At 53.6% G+C, this 16701-nt stretch overlaps 2 protein-coding genes across 15 annotated transcripts in view; one reads left to right on the forward strand and one right to left on the reverse strand.

The window, feature by feature from the left end:
- The window catches only part of GPR68 (G protein-coupled receptor 68), a 35447-nt gene extending 30991 nt beyond the window's left edge, over positions 1-4456 (forward strand). For all 4 annotated transcript variants that reach the window (XM_006157988.2, XM_027775483.1, XM_027775484.1 and 1 more), the window contains exon 2: positions 822-4456. In XM_006157988.2, coding sequence (XP_006158050.1) covers positions 919-2052 — 1134 coding nt within the window. In that variant the 5' untranslated portion in view covers positions 822-918 and the 3' untranslated portion in view covers positions 2053-4456. The remainder of the gene's footprint in view (positions 1-821) is intronic.
- Positions 4457-8551: 4095 nt separating this feature from the next.
- The window catches only part of DGLUCY (D-glutamate cyclase), an 83879-nt gene continuing 75729 nt past the window's right edge, over positions 8552-16701 (reverse strand). For all 11 annotated transcript variants that reach the window (XM_006157994.2, XM_014591396.1, XM_027775486.1 and 8 more), the window contains one exon: positions 8552-9759. In XM_006157994.2, the coding sequence (XP_006158056.1) occupies positions 9610-9759 (150 nt within the window). In that variant the 3' untranslated portion in view covers positions 8552-9609. The remainder of the gene's footprint in view (positions 9760-16701) is intronic.

Below are 16701 nucleotides of genomic sequence, written 5' to 3' on the forward strand. Positions count from 1 at the left end.
GAGCCAGACTCAAGCTCCTAACTCCTGACCTTCCTTGCTGTACCATGGGACCAGAAAATAAATAAGGGACAGGAAATAAGTCAGGGAGTCGGTAGAGGTGGATGGGGAGACATCAGCCATTGTCAGTGTCTTGGTGTGTGACCCATTCAGATGTTTTAGTTGAATTGAACTGACGGGCCGGTACATCTTCTAAATTAAATGAGGAAAGCAATTAGACCCATGCCTGACACACAATAAGGTCTATATAAAAGTTAGTTAATATTTTCCTTCTGTTTGCTCCAGGACATGTGCATTTGCTAGAGAGAAAGAGAGAGAGAGAAAGTAAGAAAGTCCCCCAAAGGAGACGGCCACACTGCAATTCCTTCGCCTCCATTTTCCTCTCAGGATTTTGGGCGCACACCCACATATGGCCAGTGTATTTTTAAGACCTGGTCTAGGACTGAACCACGCAGTCGACCATGTGGGATCCAGCCACCTTAGCCACCAACTGGCTGGCCCAAGTGCTGTTATTTTTATTTTTATTTTTTTGGAGAGGTTTTTGCTATAGGGCACGTGCGCTCACCAGAAAGACAGAGAGAGACAGAGAGACAGAAAGCGAGAAATCACGCCCCCGGGAGGATGGTCACGCCACAATCCTTCTCCTCCATTCTCCTCTTGGGATCTTGGGCATGTACGCACACGCGCCGGGCAGGAGTTCAAGCTGCCAGATCCGGGACGTGAACCGCAGTCGACTACGTGGGAGTCCAGCAACATAGCCATTACGCTAACTGCTGGTCCCCACAAGTGCTGTTATTCTAAGCTTTCCTGCCTTTGACTTTCAGGGGCCTACCTCCACAGTGATGCCCAGCCCTTGATACAGCTCGAACCTCTTTCTAGAACCGAGATGGCAGTGGAGAGACTGGCCCAGTCCCTGAGCCCATGAGGGGTGAGGCCCCTTCAGGCCTGAAGATGCGGAACCTCACTGCAGGCAACACCTCGGTGGGCTGCACCATCGATCACACCATCCACCAGACGCTGGCCCCGGTGGTCTACGTCACAGTGCTGGTGGTGGGCTTCCCAGCCAACTGCCTGTCTCTGTACTTCGGCTACCTGCAGATCAAAGCCCGGAACGAGCTGGGCGTGTACCTGTGCAACCTCACGGTGGCCGACCTCTTCTACATCTGCTCACTCCCCTTCTGGCTGCAGTACGTGCTGCAGCACGACCACTGGTCGCACGGTGACCTGTCCTGCCAGGTGTGCGGCATCCTCCTGTACGAGAACATCTACATCAGCGTAGGCTTCCTCTGCTGCATCTCCATCGACCGCTACCTGGCTGTAGCCCATCCCTTCCGCTTCCACCAGTTCCGCACACTGAAGGCGGCCGTGGGCGTCAGCGTGGTCATCTGGGCCAAGGAGCTGCTGACCAGCGTCTACTTCCTCATGCACAAGGAGGTCGTGGAGGACGAGGACCAGCACCGCGTCTGCTTCGAGCACTACCCCATCGCGCCGTGGCAGCGCGGCATCAACTACTACCGCTTCCTGGTGGGCTTCCTCTTCCCCATCTGCCTGCTGCTAGCCTCCTACCAGGGCATCCTGCGTGCCGTGCGCCGCAGCCACGGCACCCAGAAGAGCCGCAAGGACCAGATCCAGCGGCTGGTGCTCAGCACGGTGGTCATCTTCCTGGCCTGCTTCCTGCCCTACCATGTGCTGCTGCTGGTGCGCAGCCTCTGGGAGGCCAGCTGCGAGTTCGCCAAGAGCATCTTCAACGTCTACCACTTCTCCCTGCTGCTCACCAGCTTCAACTGTGTGGCCGACCCCGTGCTCTACTGCTTCGTCAGTGAGACCACCCACAGGGACCTGGCCCGGCTCCGCGGGGCCTGCTTGGCCTTCCTCACCTGCTCCAGGACTGGCCGTACCCGGGAGGCCTACCCACTGGGCGCCCCCGAGGCCTCTGGGAAAAGCGGGGCACAGGGCGAGGAGCCCGAGTTGTTAACTAAGCTCCATTCAGCCTTCCAGGCCCCCAACTCACCTGGCATGGGAGGGTGCCCCACGGGTGGGCTGAGGGAGGCCTGAGTCTTCAGTTGCCTGGCCTGGGGGTCCTGGGCTTGCTCCTTGCCCCCTCTTAGCTGAGCTCAGGAGCCTCTCTGCTGGAGGGCACGGTGGGCCTGGGCCGCAGAAAGGCCTCTCTGCATCCAGGAAGCTGCTGTACCTTGCAAGCCTGGGGACTGTTGAGCATGGGGACATGCCACGGTCAGCTTGTGGGTGTCCTCTGCTGCCACCCGGGGCTATTGGGGAGGAAGACAGGGAAGTGTCACCCCAGGAGGCTTGCAAACAGCAACCCAGGAAGGGGTGTGTGGGAGGTGAGGGTACCTGGGTGTTCACCTTCCAGGACCTTCCAGTGCCATCGCTGTCATAGATGGTACCTGTCCCAGTGAGCCTGCATTACCTGATAATGTGACAAACAGAGCAGTATTATTATTGTCACTCAAGGCCCGCCCCATGACAGGGAGGAAGGGAAGACAAGATGGGGAGACAGAAGGCTAGGAAGTGTCCAGGGCACTGGGAGCAGGGAGCAGGACAATGGGGGATGTGGGAGGTGGAGGAGGAACCCCAGCTCCAGCCGCATCGCAGTCTCATGGGGAGAGCTGAGCAGATTTCCCTGGGCTCCCGGGAGGTGCCCATGGTCAGTACTGGGGCTCAGGTCTCAGGATGGGCTAGAAGCCAGTGTGTCTTAAAGTGGGGTTTCTGCACACTTTTCTCCCAATTAGTTTTCTGTTTCCAGCTGCTAGAAGCACCAGATCTGGAAACCTGAGGAGAGGGAGGGATGAAGAACAAGATCCTGGTTTAAATGCCAGGGTCTCGGTGGTAGCCGTGGGCCAAGGCACTGAAAGCAGATCATGTGACCCGCAATGCTCTATCCCCCCCCACCTGTCCCCTGCCACACCCACAATGGAATGTCTGGAATTCTCAGAGAAAAGCATGACATTCTCCCCGCGTTCTCAGATACAACAAGACCCAAAGGTACTCTGGCATCTTTCAGCCCGAAGACCTGAGGTTAAGCTCCACCCTGGTTTTAGCAGCTGCCATGACAGGCAGAGAGAGGTGGCCCTGGGCTCACCTTGCCTGTTCTCCAGCCCTGCTCTGTGCCGCAGGTCCCACCTTACCTCTGCAGGGCCGAGTGTGGAGCGGTGGACCATGCATAGCCCAGGGGCTGACTGCCATCTTTCATTCTGTTCTGGAAAGTGGGATATGGGACTCATCTCTGCTGCCGCTCTGTGCTTGGCCATGTTGAGGTACCCTCCTGCTTCCCAGTGCACACACACAGATTTGCCCTGTTCAATTTTGCAGCAAAGCTTCCTGCCCTCTGACTGCTATCCCCTCGAAGACCTCTGGAGAGCAGCAGGGAGGATCTAAGGGGTCCTTCCACCTCACCTGCTCAGACCTACAGACTTTTCTTCTGCAACATTCCAGGCACAGATCCTTCCCTGTGTCATACCAAGGGCCAGAAGGGCTGCTTGCTAGCGAAGAGATTTGCCCTGTGGCCTTTCTGGCTAGTGGGCTGGGACCAGCTCTGACTGCCCGGGGAATACCCTCAATGTCCTTGTATTCGAGTTCCTCAGATTCAAGATGCTAGGTGGGCTTAAGCCTGTGGAGGTGCTGTGGCTAGGGAGGTGGAAGTTGACATCAGTAGAACATTTCTAGAATCTGCTAAAGAGGGGCCAAGCAGACTCCATTCCCCAATCTCCCTGCCTGTCTTCTCTCCAGCCTCCAAGAAGTTGGTCCTTACCCTGCATCTCCAACTCATCAAGGTGCCCAGAGGCAGATAGCCAAGTTGAATATGTCCCAGAAAAGGGCAGTTACTGGAGTTCCAGGGCTACACTTGACTTTGAGCAGCCCTTGTCCCAGCTCCTCAGGGAGGATCTCTGATGACCTGGGGAGGTTCTCACCCGCTTCCTGGAGGAGAAAATGACCAGAGATGAAGGTGGGAGATGGCCATGCAGCCAGGAGCCCACCCAGCCCCCTCTCAGGACCTCCCTGGGGCATTGGCATTGGAGGGGCCCTCCATGCCTCCTCGTTCCCACAGTATCCCCCTCTATTTTGACCTTAAACATCGCTGTTCCCACTGGCATGGTCTGGGATGAGCCAAGGGCAGTTCCATTTACAATCAAGAGTTGTATTTTTGTATTGTCCTCTATTTTATGCCAAGTGTATGTGTGTTAGACTGTGCAATGGGTTTATGTAGCAAACCTCAGTCTACAAATAAACCAAGTAATCACATGTTATCGGCATGGGCTGCAGTCTATTGGGCAAAGGGAAAGGTTCTTCTAACATCAGGGGAATCCAGAGGACTCTTGAAACACCCGAAGGAGTAAGGAAGATCAATGGAAGGACCTTGAAGAAAATTTGAACAGTTATTGGGGAGTTTGCCCTTGCTTAACCAGTAAGTGGCCTAGAAGGAAAGAACTCTCAAGTAAAGTAGGGCCCTTCTTCCTTTTGAGATTTTTTTTATTATTATTTTATTTATTTAATTAATTTTTTTCACATGAGTTTTTGCCAAAGAAAGAGAGAGGGAGAGGGAGAGTGAGAAAGCGAGCCACCAGGTCCGAGACTTGAACCACGGTCGGCCATGTGGGAATTCCAGTTGCCTTAACCACTATGCCACCTGCTGGCCACCTCTTGAGATTCTTAGAGTGTCAACCAGCTCTACAGCAAAGCTACTCTGGGACTTAACTTCACCCCCTTCTGAGGACAGAGCCTAACCCTGTAGTTGGGAGAATACCACTCCCTCTGTCCTTGGCCACATGACCCCTGTACCCACTAGAGTTTCTCCTCTCAGTGAGAGAGGGCTTGATCAGATCATCCCCTCCTCACGTGGCATGGTGGTTATAGCAACTGGATCCCAGGCGGCTGACTGCGGTTTACGTCCTGAAACCAGCAGCTTGAAAAACATGGGAGGGACATGTGCGTACGTGCCCAAAATCATGAAAGGAGAGAGATGAGGAGGAGGGATTGCAGTAGACCCATCCCCCATGGAGGGTGTTTTTTTTCTCTTTCTCTCTCTAAGTGCATGCACCCTCTGACAAAATATTTTAAAAAGAAAAGATTTCCGAAGCAGAAAGGGTGGTGTACTCATCTTTTTGCAGCTGTCCTCAATGGTTGTTTTGGGGGGCATTTGGCTTGGGGAGACCAGCATTTACTAACAGGCCTCTTTAGGCTGGATCATCTTCTCAATGGTGGCAGATTCCTTGTTTGTGCCGAAGGATAAACTGCATCATATTAAAACGTAAACTTGATTTTGGTCACTTAATCCTTCTCTGGGTCAGGCTCCTGGAGTCCTGGGGTGTTCCAAGAGAGTAGATCCATCTTCCAAACAAACTTAAGTGAGGACATTGCTGGGGATTAAGATTCGTTTTTCTCCTGAAAGGATGAATAGGAAAAAGTCTATCTGTTTTGGACTGAAGGTGGTAGAAGCCACTAGGAGTCCTCTTGTATTCACCAGTGTCTCTTAGTAAGACAAGGGATCATCTTCCTGTTTACTCACACTGGTCTGTGGGTTGGCCAGACAAGAGTGGGAGACATTTTCAGCACTGAATACATCCCCATCTGCTGTTTTCCTCTGGCTGGTACAAAAGAAAGCCAGAATCTTGCTCTTTGCTCAATGCTTTTCTTTTTTTAAAGGTTTTTTTTTTTTGCTATAGAGCATGTGCGCTTGCCAGAGAAAGTGAGAAATCACCCCCAGAGGAGGTAGCCACACCACAGTCCCTTCTCCTCCATTCTCCTCCTGGGATCTTGGACACATACATCCACACACCCAGCATGCGTTTCAGGCTGCTAGGTCTAGGACTCAAACTGCCATAGGCCATGTGGGGTGTCTAGCACCTTTAACCACCATACCATCTGCTGGTTCCATGGGGCTTTTCTTTCCTTTCTCTTTTTTCTATTTTTTAATTAATTAATTAATTAATTTGGCTTTTTTGGACAGGCTTTTGCTATAGGGCACCTGCACTCGCCAGAAAGACAGAGACAGAGAGATAGAAAGTGAGAAATCACCCCCCCCCAGGGGGGATGGCCACGTCACAATCCCTTCTCCTCCATTCTCCTCTCAGGATCTTGGGCACACACGCACACGTGCCTGGCATAAGTCTGAGCTGCTGGGACTCAAGCCATGGTCGGCTACATGGGCATTCAGCGACATAGCCATTACACTAACTGCAGATCCCATCTTTTTCTTTTTCTTCTTTATTAGAATTATTTTTTTTAAGAATTATTTTGTTTTTATTTTATTTCTTTTAATTTGACCAAAGAGGGACAGAGTAAGAGAGAGAGAGAGCGAAAGTGAGAAAGCAAGCCACGAGGTCTGGGACTCGAACTGTGGTCAACCATGTGGGAATTCAGCGCTCTTAACCACCATTCCACCTGCTGCCCCCTCCATGAGGGTTTTCTTAAACCCCCCCCTTTTTTTTTTTTTTTGCAGCTGGTGATCCTGCAGTCTCCGTTCCTGGAATTCACCTGCCAAGATAGTGGTCTTTGATGGCATTCATTCTGGGATCAAAATGTTGCAAGGTGCCCTGGGAAATGGGATTTCAACCTATTTGCTTTAATTCAACAACCATCAGAAGAATGCTGAAAGATTAGACATTAGATGTCAGGGCTGGAATGTACTGGAGAAGTCATGATGTCCAACTCCTTCTCCATGAAGTATCCTGCACCCCCTCCCCCCACCACACACACACAAAATGAGGGTCTAGGCTCTCAACAGACACCACCAGTGACAGTTGATTCTATCCAAGGCAGGTCATTCCAGGGCAAGGCAGAAATTCTTAACTTCTGATGAGCCCAAGTGGAACCACTTTGCCCACTGGCCTTAACTGTGGCGGCTGGAGCCCTGAGGCTCTGTATTTGAAAATACAGATTTTTTTCTGCCATAGGGTGCCCGTGCAGGCCAGAAAGAGACAGAAAGAGAGCAAATGAGAAATCACCTCCATCCAGGGGGATGGCCGTACCACAATCCTTCCTTCTCCATTCTCCTCTTGGGATTTTGGGCACACACACATATGTGCCAGGCATGATTTTCAAGCTGCCTGGTCTGGGGCTTGAACCATTGTCAGCCATGTAGGAGCCCAGTGCCTTAACCACCATGCCAACTGCTGGCCTCCAAAGTACAAATATTTGAAGACAACTCTTGGGTCTACTTCTCAGCATTAAATCTTCCATGCTATATTAGACAAGACTAGATTATATTACAATAGACAAATTCCCCAAGCCACAACGTCTTAAAACTATAAAAGTTTATCTCTTACTCTGCAAAGTCCAACAAGAGGCTGTTTTCTGGCAAGCCTTTCCCCAAGTGATGACAGTAATTCAGGAGCCTTTCATTAAGAGATTCCATCATCCTGGGACTTCTCATCCCATCTTCTCAGGTAGGAGAAACAGCACAGAGAGTCTCTCAATGGCTTATGGCTATGTCTGGAAGTGGCTGACCTCCCTACTACTCACACTCCATTGGCCCCAAAGTTACTGCAAGGAAGGCTGGGAGATGTAGTTTTCCTGGGTATGCAAGAAAAGGAGGCTGGGTTGGTGAGCATCTGGCCATTCTCTGACCGGTCTTCACGCTACCCTCCACTTAACAGGATTTTTGTTTGTTTGTTTTTAAAGAATCATTTTATTTACCTTTATTTATTTTAATTTGATCAGAGATGGACAGGGTGAGAGAGAGAAAGCAAGCTACCAGGTTTGGGACTTGAACCTCAGTCAGCCATGCGGGAGTCCAGTGCCCTTAACCACCACACCACCTACCGGCCACCACTGAACAGGTTTTAAGCTCTTACCTCCTTGTGCCTCCATCTGAATAAAAGCTACTTCTTCAAATGTGATGCCCAGACCAGAAGTGGACTCTGGCTCAACTCATAAAGGGTCAGTTGTCCTCTGCTTCTTTACCCTGGCCATCCCACCACAGCGCTGGCTTACGCCGATAGGCCACACTCTCCACCTGCCCGGAGTGAGCAGCAGTGTTTGAATCTGACAGACTTCACTGTGGAAGCCACAGGGAATGGCAGGAAGTGGCAGAATGAGGCCGGCAGGACGTTGCAGATTAAATGTCAGTGCTGGGATAGGCCGAAGGGCTGGAGGTCAGCAAGGTCCATGCCTTGAGTTGAGGAAGGACCCCAGAGGCGCTCCTTGCCCAGCTGGGTGATGGGCAGCACTTGCCCAGAGGGCGTCTGGGGGCTCAGGAGCCCTGACCCCTCGGCTGGCAGGCTTGCCCTGGGGTCGCGCCTCCAGCAGGCTCTGCATGACCCATGCTACCTCGTGGGCCTGAGGTTTCCAGTGTTCCGGATGGTCCACAGAGCACCTACCCACTGGCTACAGAATTTCTGCTCCCACATTTCTGGAAATGCCCTGGGACTCTCAAACACCCCACAAATCTGTCCTGGTGGACTCCAGGCCCGTCTCTCACCTTAGACCACCCCACCCTTCCCTATCGGTCGCCTCTCGTCTTCTGTAACCAGCTTCTCCATGCCACTCCAGACATGGATGGCGGCCCTTCCACAGGTGCAGTCAAGGACAGGACACATTTGAGCAAAACTGAGCAAAACTTTATTAAATTCTGTGTAGGAGTTGTACCATGGAATGGAAAAAACATGAAGACAGAGACCCCGTGCCAGCCATGTCGCCCAGGGATGAGTCTCACCCCCGTATGGAGAGCTGGAAGTTCACCCAGGGCCGCTGTCCTGTGTCCTCCAGCTCACTGTGGGGCCTGCAGCATGGGGTTCGTGTCTGCACCATGTGGTCCACTTCTCACAACTGGTGCCCCTTAAAGAACCGGCTTTGACGTGTTCCAGGAAATGAAATGAAACGAGGCGGACCCAGTGAACCGGGGCCCTGCCTGGGCGGCTGGACAGCCTGGTCCGGACAAGCTGCGTCACACAGCAGTGTACCAGAGTGCAGGATGTGCGGGGCCTATGCCAGGGTCTGGGGGTTCAGGCAGGGCCTAATTTTGAGGGGACGTGTGCAGTGTGAGTTATGTAGGAACAGCTGGTTAGAAATGTCCAGGAGGCCTCTGGAAGTGGCCTGAGCCCGGCTGGGCGAGCCAGACCCTTGCCTCCCAGGGTTCCTCCCTCCTGTGCAGTGAGGCCAAAGTGGGCGGTGTGAGCAGGGAGGGGGAGGGAGAAGGGGGCAGAGGAGAAGCAATGGAAGTAAATGTAAGGTTCTTCTGGGGATCTCTGGCCTAAAGTAAATAAAACGCTGTTTGTAAAAGAAAGCATTTCAAAGATCTAAATATTTTGGTGGTGGTGGTGAGCAAACCTCCCAAGGCCAAATCTCCGTAAATATGTATTCCACATCTGTACCTTTTACTGTCTCTTAATTAGTTTAGGAGGTTCTTTGTGGTCTTGGTGTCACCTCTTCTTTTGCTCTGCCTGGCAGTTGCTCACCTGTGTTATCTTCTGGCCCAGGCGGGCCCCTCCTAGGAAGCTGGCGTGCAGTCCCCCAGGCCTGCAGGAAGGCTCACCCTGGGCCAGTGCTTATTTATAAGGCTGTTATGGGGGAAGCTGGGGCTCTTGGGGATGCCCCCATCCCACAGATGCAGGCTTAGCCACAGGCAGGAGCTCTGCACACGTGTGACACAGATGGTCACGCGCGCATCGTGGTCACATCCAGTAGCTTCTGGATCATCTCGGCGTGGATGCCATGGAAGGGCAGCCCATCCACCTCCATGCCCACGATGCCCGAGACACCACTCCGGACTCTGTGCTGCACCAAGATGCCCAGCATTTTTTCTTCCTGGACAAAAAAGAAAGAAAGAGGCAGGAGGAACAGTGGGGTCAGGGAAGAAGAAAGCGAGAGCTGTAAGCCGAGAAAGAGCCTTTGACTCGTGCTCGTTGAAAAATAAAATTTTGATTCAAAAGGGCCTGCTCAGTGGCACAGCAGTTTCTCACTTCTCCAACGATGCTGGGTCCACGTGGAAGATCCAGGGTTTACTCCCTGCTCAGCCCGTGTGGGCCAGGCACACACACCCGTGATCCCGGCTGGCTGGAGGGCCGGGGATTGCAGGGTGAGATCCTGAGAGAGGGTTTGTCTTCCCCTCCCTGTCTCTCACGCTCATAAAATAAACAGGAAGACATATTCTTTGTTAAAAACGCTACCCCCAAGAGAAGGCGCTTTCTGAATGAGTGTCCTACAGGGCCCACAGGTAGCATGGAGGTTCAGGCACTGAATCCCACATGGCCAGTTTTGCAGTTCAAGTTCCGGATCCAGTGGTTTGAAAATCACACTGGGCACGTGTTTGTGCATGCCCACACTCCCAAGAGGAGACTGGAGAAGGGACTGTGGTGCGGCCATCCTCCCTGAACAGGAAGGCAAGAGCCCTGTCCTCTGCCCTGATGTCCTGTTCTAGAGTCCTCTGGTCCCCTCCTCTCACCTCCACCTATGCTACATCTCAGGTACCCCCTTTTGCTGTCTTTACCTAAGACCCTCCTTCCTCAGGGATCTAAGCTGTTCATTCAGGTTTAGACACACCAGTGACCTTGACAAGGTCAAGTGGTGCTTCCTCAGTGTTTCTCTCTCTCTCTCTCTCTCTGTTTGGAGAGTACACGTGCCCTATAGCAAAAACTAAAAAACAAAAAACAAAAAAGGTCCCAATATTGTGCCTCATTGGCCCCCAAGCCTGCTCCCCAGAAGCAGCCGCTGGAACAGGGTGGGCTGTTTCCTGTGGTAGCTACCTGCATGTGGCTAAACACTACGCTTTCACAGAGACCTCCATGTCTTCTTAAACCCTGAAGAGTCGCTTTTCCTGCAGGTGCAGCGTGGGCTCCTTCCTGCCAAACTAACCCCTAAATAATAGGCCCTAAATTATATGCCAGTGACTTCTGATTATGCCAGGAAGTTCCCATTCCTCCTGAGACCCTGTCACCAGCCCGAGTGGTACGTGCCAGACCCTGCTGCTGCCGCCTTCTCGATGGTACCTAGCACAGATCTGCGACTCTGAAGCTGCAGCCGTGGGCCCGCAGGCAGGTGGTTCTGGGAGCTGACTGATCTGGCTGGGGTCTTTCCTGGCAGGTGCTTTAACTTCTCTGTGCCTCAGTGTTCTCTGCAGAATGGGAATGTGATGATAACTTTAGTAATAATGCCTCCTCAGCTGTGACAATTAGATGAGATCATGCAAGTAAACCACCTAGCATGGTCCTTGCACACAGTGGGTGCTCTCAAAGTCAGGCTGGTTATTATGGGCAAGGCTAGGTCTCCTGGTCTTTGTTTTTAAAGAATTCTTTAATTTGGGGCTGGCAGGTGGCGCGGTGGTTAAGGGCGCTAGACTCCCACATGGCCGACCATGGTTCAAGTCCTAGCCCTGGCGGCTTGCTTTCTCACTCCCCACCCCCCTCTCTCGCTCTGTCCTCCTCTGGTCAAATTTTAAAATATATGAATAAATAAAGCTAGATAAAATAATTTGAATTATTTAATTTATTATTGTTATTATTTTAACTTGACCAGAGAGAGAAAAGAAGGAAAGTGAGAAAGCAAGCTGACAGGTCGAGGACTTGAATCGCTGTCGGGAATGTGGGAGTCCAGCGCCTTAGCCACCACGCTGCTGCTGGCTTGTCTCCTGGCTTGTAGCCAAGAGCTTTTTCCCTTTGACTCAGGGGGAAAAATCAATCCCTGTCCTTTTCTCTCTCTCCAAAAATGAAATCCCAGGCTCCAAAGAGCCACTTGTCAAGGTCACTGGTGTGACCTTGAACAGCTTAGATCCCTGAGGAGTGAGGCTCTTAGGTAAAGACAGGACAAAAGGGGGTACCTGAGATGTGAGAGGAGGGGACCAAAGGACTCTAGAACAGGGCATCAGGGCAGAGTGGACAAGGGCTCTTGCCTTCCTGTTCAGGCTTTTGCTCTTCCATTCCATCACCCTGCAGAGTTTTATTGAACACTTGCTAGGTGCCAGGCCCTGATACAGTGTATAAGCAACATGGTCCCTGCATCAGGGGGTTCCCAGTCTAGAGCAGTAATCAGTCACAGTCCATGAGGGTCACAGCCCAGAGCAGGGACACCAATCCAGCTTATTACGGTGGCTCAGGAAAGACCTTCTAGAGGAGAGAATATTACGGATTGCTGTCTGTGTCCCCCCACCCCCATTCGTCTTTTGAAGCCCTTACCCTCAATGTGATGGTATTTGGAATCAGGGACTTTGGGAGGTGACCAGATAAAGACGAGGCTATGAGGGTGTGGTCCCCTGTCGGGATTAGTGCTCTCATAAGGAGAGGGCAGAGCAAGCGGGCGGCCATGTGTGAGCCTGAGCAGGCCTTCACCAGGGATGGGAACTGCTGGTGCCTTGACCATGAACTTTGCAGCCTCCAGAACTGTGGGAACTAAGGCCTGTTGTTTCCCTGCCCAGCCTGTGACATTTGTTAAAGCAGCCCAAGGGACCCAAGTCAGGGGCAACTAGGACTGAGGGGACAAAAGGGCACTCCCTGAAAACTTCAGAACGACGGAGGAAGTACGGGCAAATGCCACCTGGAAACTCTCTCTTCAGGGCTGGCCTCCCGTCCTGCCCTGGGGGCTAAGGCAGCTGCTCCCTGAGGCAGGTCCAAGAGCCTTTACACTTTCCTGAGCTCTTTGTCCCACAGCCCCTTCCCAGGGGCCACGCAGCCCAGAATGGCATTTCCCGCCCTTTGTTCGGCTTCCTTCTCCCACTTCTTCTCCGTTGGTCATATCCTCTTTATAGGGCGCATCTGGGCCCAGGAGCCACTTCCTCTCAGCACAGGCCTGCCTCAACATTCGCCTCCTTCTGCTCCCAGGGAGGGCCTAGGAGTCCTCAGGGAGCACGTGATCAGCCATCAGGTTAGGGGCCAGCTGGCATCCGGCCTCTAAGAGCCACACACTCCCTGCAGTTTTCTGGAAATCATTACATGACCACGTCATCTTCTATTGATCCAGTAGGGGTGGCAGCAGTGGGGGAGAATTACCCCAGGAGCAGCAGGAGGCTGAGGGTCGGGCTAAGATGGCAGGTGGGAGAAGAGGGTGAGAGGCATGGGGACTGAGTGAGGAGGCTGAGGGTCGGACTGAGACGGCAGGTGGGAGAGGAAGGTTAGAGGCATGGGGACTGAGTGAGGAGGCTGAGGGTCGGGCTGAGATGGCAGGCGGGAGAGGAGGGTTAGAGGACTGGAATGAGGCAGAGTGGACCAAGCTTGGGGCCTATTCATTGTGGATGGGAAAAGAGGCCCCAGGATACTTCTGGGCCCAGGGCTGTGTGGGTGCTTGCTCTTAATTCATATTGGGAGCACAGCGGCTGGCATCTCTGGGAGGTGAAATGGGGTGGGCTCAGGGGGAGGGGCTCCTGGAACACCATTGCTGTTTGAATCTTGATTGGTGGTGGCTCCATGGGTCATGAAGAACAGTAAGGTGGAATGAAAGTGCCAGGAGAGAACAGAAGCCCAGGACAAGGCCAGAGGCCACTCTGCATCCCCCGTCTGTCACTCACTCATTCACCAATCCATCCATCCATCCTCCTACTCACCCTCCTTCCATCCACCCAGCTCCCACCACTTGTTATCCAGCATCTCCCATGACTTCCCTGGGCCAGACCCTAACACAGGGACAAACCGGCCATCACCTGCTCCTCCAAGAGCCCAGTCTCTGGCTGCTGTGCCCAGGTGGGATCTTGCAAAGCAGGGTGGGGAGGGATGTCCAGGCGCTGCCCAAGTACGCATGTGCGTGCTCACGTGTGCCCACTCACTTAGGATGTCAATACCTGCCCTGGGTCAGAGATGTAGCTGAGAGGGGCCGTGAGCCAGCCAGAGTCCCCAGGAGGCCCCGCTCAGGCCCCTGCTGCAAGGCAGTGCTGTAGACAGACCCACCTGCCGTGGTCCCTTCCCCGGCTGCCAGGTTAAGGTGGAGCCCAGGAAACCTTCCCTGCTGCTTGCAACATGAGCTCATCTCCCCTTCTCTGGCTCTTCGCCCCTGCCCAGGGCTGCTTTCTGTCAGGTCCCCACGCCTGGGCAATGCCCCGTCTTTGTGCTCTCCTGCAAAGGGCTGGCACCAGAGGGGCTGGATGCAAGAACGGGCATGGAAGCCAGGTGCTCCCTTGGCCCTGGTGTCTGGCGCAGGCACTGGGGCTAGCAGGAGGGAGGTGCCACAGCCACGGTGGCCAGAGTAGGCCTGGCATCAGCAGAGGCCCAGCTTTTGAGAGGCAGGGGACAACCAGCTGGCTGGGTTGGGGGTGTGGTGGCTGGAGAAACAGTTCGATCTGCCTCCTGGGTCACACAAAGAAAAGACAGTTCCACAGATGCCACATCGCAGACACAGTCCCCAGCACTATCGGCTAAGCTTGCTGGATAAACTCTGCCTCCAGGTTTTCACCTCCATCTGCTCTGGCTGCCCGAGCTCTCCTGGGCACGGACCATCTGCTGCTATCAGCAAGCCTGGCTTAGGGCCACCTGACACCTGCCCCAGCCTGGCTGAGCTAGAGAAAGGCCCTTTCATGAGAACGCTGATGATGAGGATGAAGTCGGTGGCGGTGACAGCAGCTAGCGTTTATTGAACATTTACCACGTGCCAGACACTGCGCAAAGCACTTAACCCCCAGTGATTCACTTCATCTTCTCAATCACCCAAAAGGAGGTCTGCTATTACCGCCTCCTCCCTGGAGGGGACCAAGGGACCCAGGTTCGGAGACTTGCTCAAGGTGAACTGGGGGGAGCCAGGACTTGAACCTGGCAGCCTGGCTCCTGGACCATGCTCTTTCTAACCACTCCCTTCCCTCACCCAAGGCAGACTGGATGTTTTTCCAAAGGGCTCACAGCCTGGTGGTGCAGTGGATGGCAAATGGGAGTGCAGTGATGGAGGCCCCATGACTGACTGTGGGCTAAGCTCCCCGGGCTGACTTGAGAGTAGGCTGAGCAGCTGGGTAGGCACCCAGGCATGGTGCATGTCCGTGACCCAGGCAAGCTGGAAGTTCCCTGGGGCAGCAGGAGGGGTATGCAGCACGACGGGACCCTGTCGAGGGTGCTTCTCTCCCTCCCTCTCTCTGTCTCCCTCTCTCACTCTCTCTCATACATACACAGGTAGACTCTATCACAGATAAAATAAACTAAAAAAATTAAAAAGACTCAGCTCTGGGAAACAGGAGATAGCCACACACTCTGGAAACACAAAGAACTCACCCCAAACCCCAGGCCAGCCTCCGGGCTCAGGCACAGCTGGCCTGTCTGTGGCCCATGTCGGGCAGAGACGAAGACTCAAGGAAGGTCTTCTCCAGGTCTCATCTGGGAGGCCTTCAGTCTCTCCCAGGATGATCGCCCCGGCCAAAACTGTCACCCTGCCAGCCCGCAGCACCTGTCTCTAGCTCTCGCCACCCCGCCCCCGGCTTTGGGTCCTCCCACCCCCGAGCTCATAGGTAGCACCTGGTCCTTCCAGCAAGGTGTCACCGTTGGCTTTTGGTATGGTGCTCTCCAACCATCTAATCTGCCCTCAGTAAAACCCACAGGCACTGCCACTCCCGCACGCCAAGGAGCCCTGGGCCAAAGGCCAAGTGGGCAGGCCATGCCCCGGAGAGTGGTGGCCGCCTGGCCCGGACTTCCCAGCATGGTACCCGCTCCTGCCACCGTCATGACAACAGGAGGCCCTCCTTACAAGGAACTCTGAGCAGAACCGGGGACGTCGCTCTGTCCAGAACAATTAGCCCCTCTGCCCCAGTGCGAGCCACAGCTCTGCCCAGAGTACCTGGATGACTCGGCACCCCACAGAGTGACCTGTGAACCCCACTGTGATGGTTCCACCTGTCCCCGAAACACTGCATGCTTCATGGCCCTGCACCTCTGCTTATGCAGGGCCTGCTGTCTGGAAGGCCCTTCCCACTCCTCCCTACCCGGCTACTTATGTTACCTCTAAGACGGAGCTCTATCCCACCTCCTCCAGGTAGCCTTCCCTGAAGCCTCAGAATGAGCTAAGTGCTGTTCTCCAGGCTCATTGTGCACATGTATATCCAGGCCCCTAAAATCACCTGTCAGGTGTTGGTCCCCAGCGGACCCTGAGTTCCTTACCCAGGAGCCACGTCTGACTCCTCATTGGCTCTCAGAGTGAGCCTGGGCCTGGCCTGGGGAGGGGCTCAACAAACACTTATTTGTAGGCCCTGCCTGCGTGGTGTAGTGGTCATTTGCTCAAGAGAAGCCAGATCCTGAGGCAACCATGGTTTGAATCCCTGGCCTAGTCAGCCTGAAACACACCAGGCACCAGAACAAATGCCCAAGATTCCCCAGGCTGGAGGACTAGAGAAAGGGGATGCGGGGTGACCAGGCCCTGTGTAGGGTGCTGTCTCTCTGTCTACGTGCATGTGCTCTGTCATGTATAACAAATAAATAATAGCATTTTGTTAAAAAACAAAAAAACTATTTGTACTTTTGCATTTAAAAAGTTCCTTATTTTCTTTAAAACGATTGTGCATTGTTAATGTTTTCGAAGGACAGGAAATGCAGCAGGAGAATTTTCCATCCGCAGAGGGTGTGTGTCGGGCTGTGTGATTCGTGGCTGGGCTCGTTCTTTTGTGTCTGTGTTAATCAGGAGTCATGTGCAAGGCAGCCCCTGCGTGCTCTTTCCAGTTCAGATCCAGGAAGTACAGGGAACACAGGAGGTCCTCTGGGCCCCTCTAGGGCACATGATTTCCCCCTCAAAACGTCCTAGAGCTGCCTGAGGCCTGCTCCACCCTCCCCACCCCTCCCCTGGCACCCTGGCATTCCT

The sequence above is a fragment of the Tupaia chinensis genome, unplaced genomic scaffold, assembly GCF_000334495.1.
Source record: "Tupaia chinensis unplaced genomic scaffold, TupChi_1.0 Scaffold000568_1, whole genome shotgun sequence".
Lineage (NCBI taxonomy): Eukaryota > Metazoa > Chordata > Mammalia > Scandentia > Tupaiidae > Tupaia > Tupaia belangeri.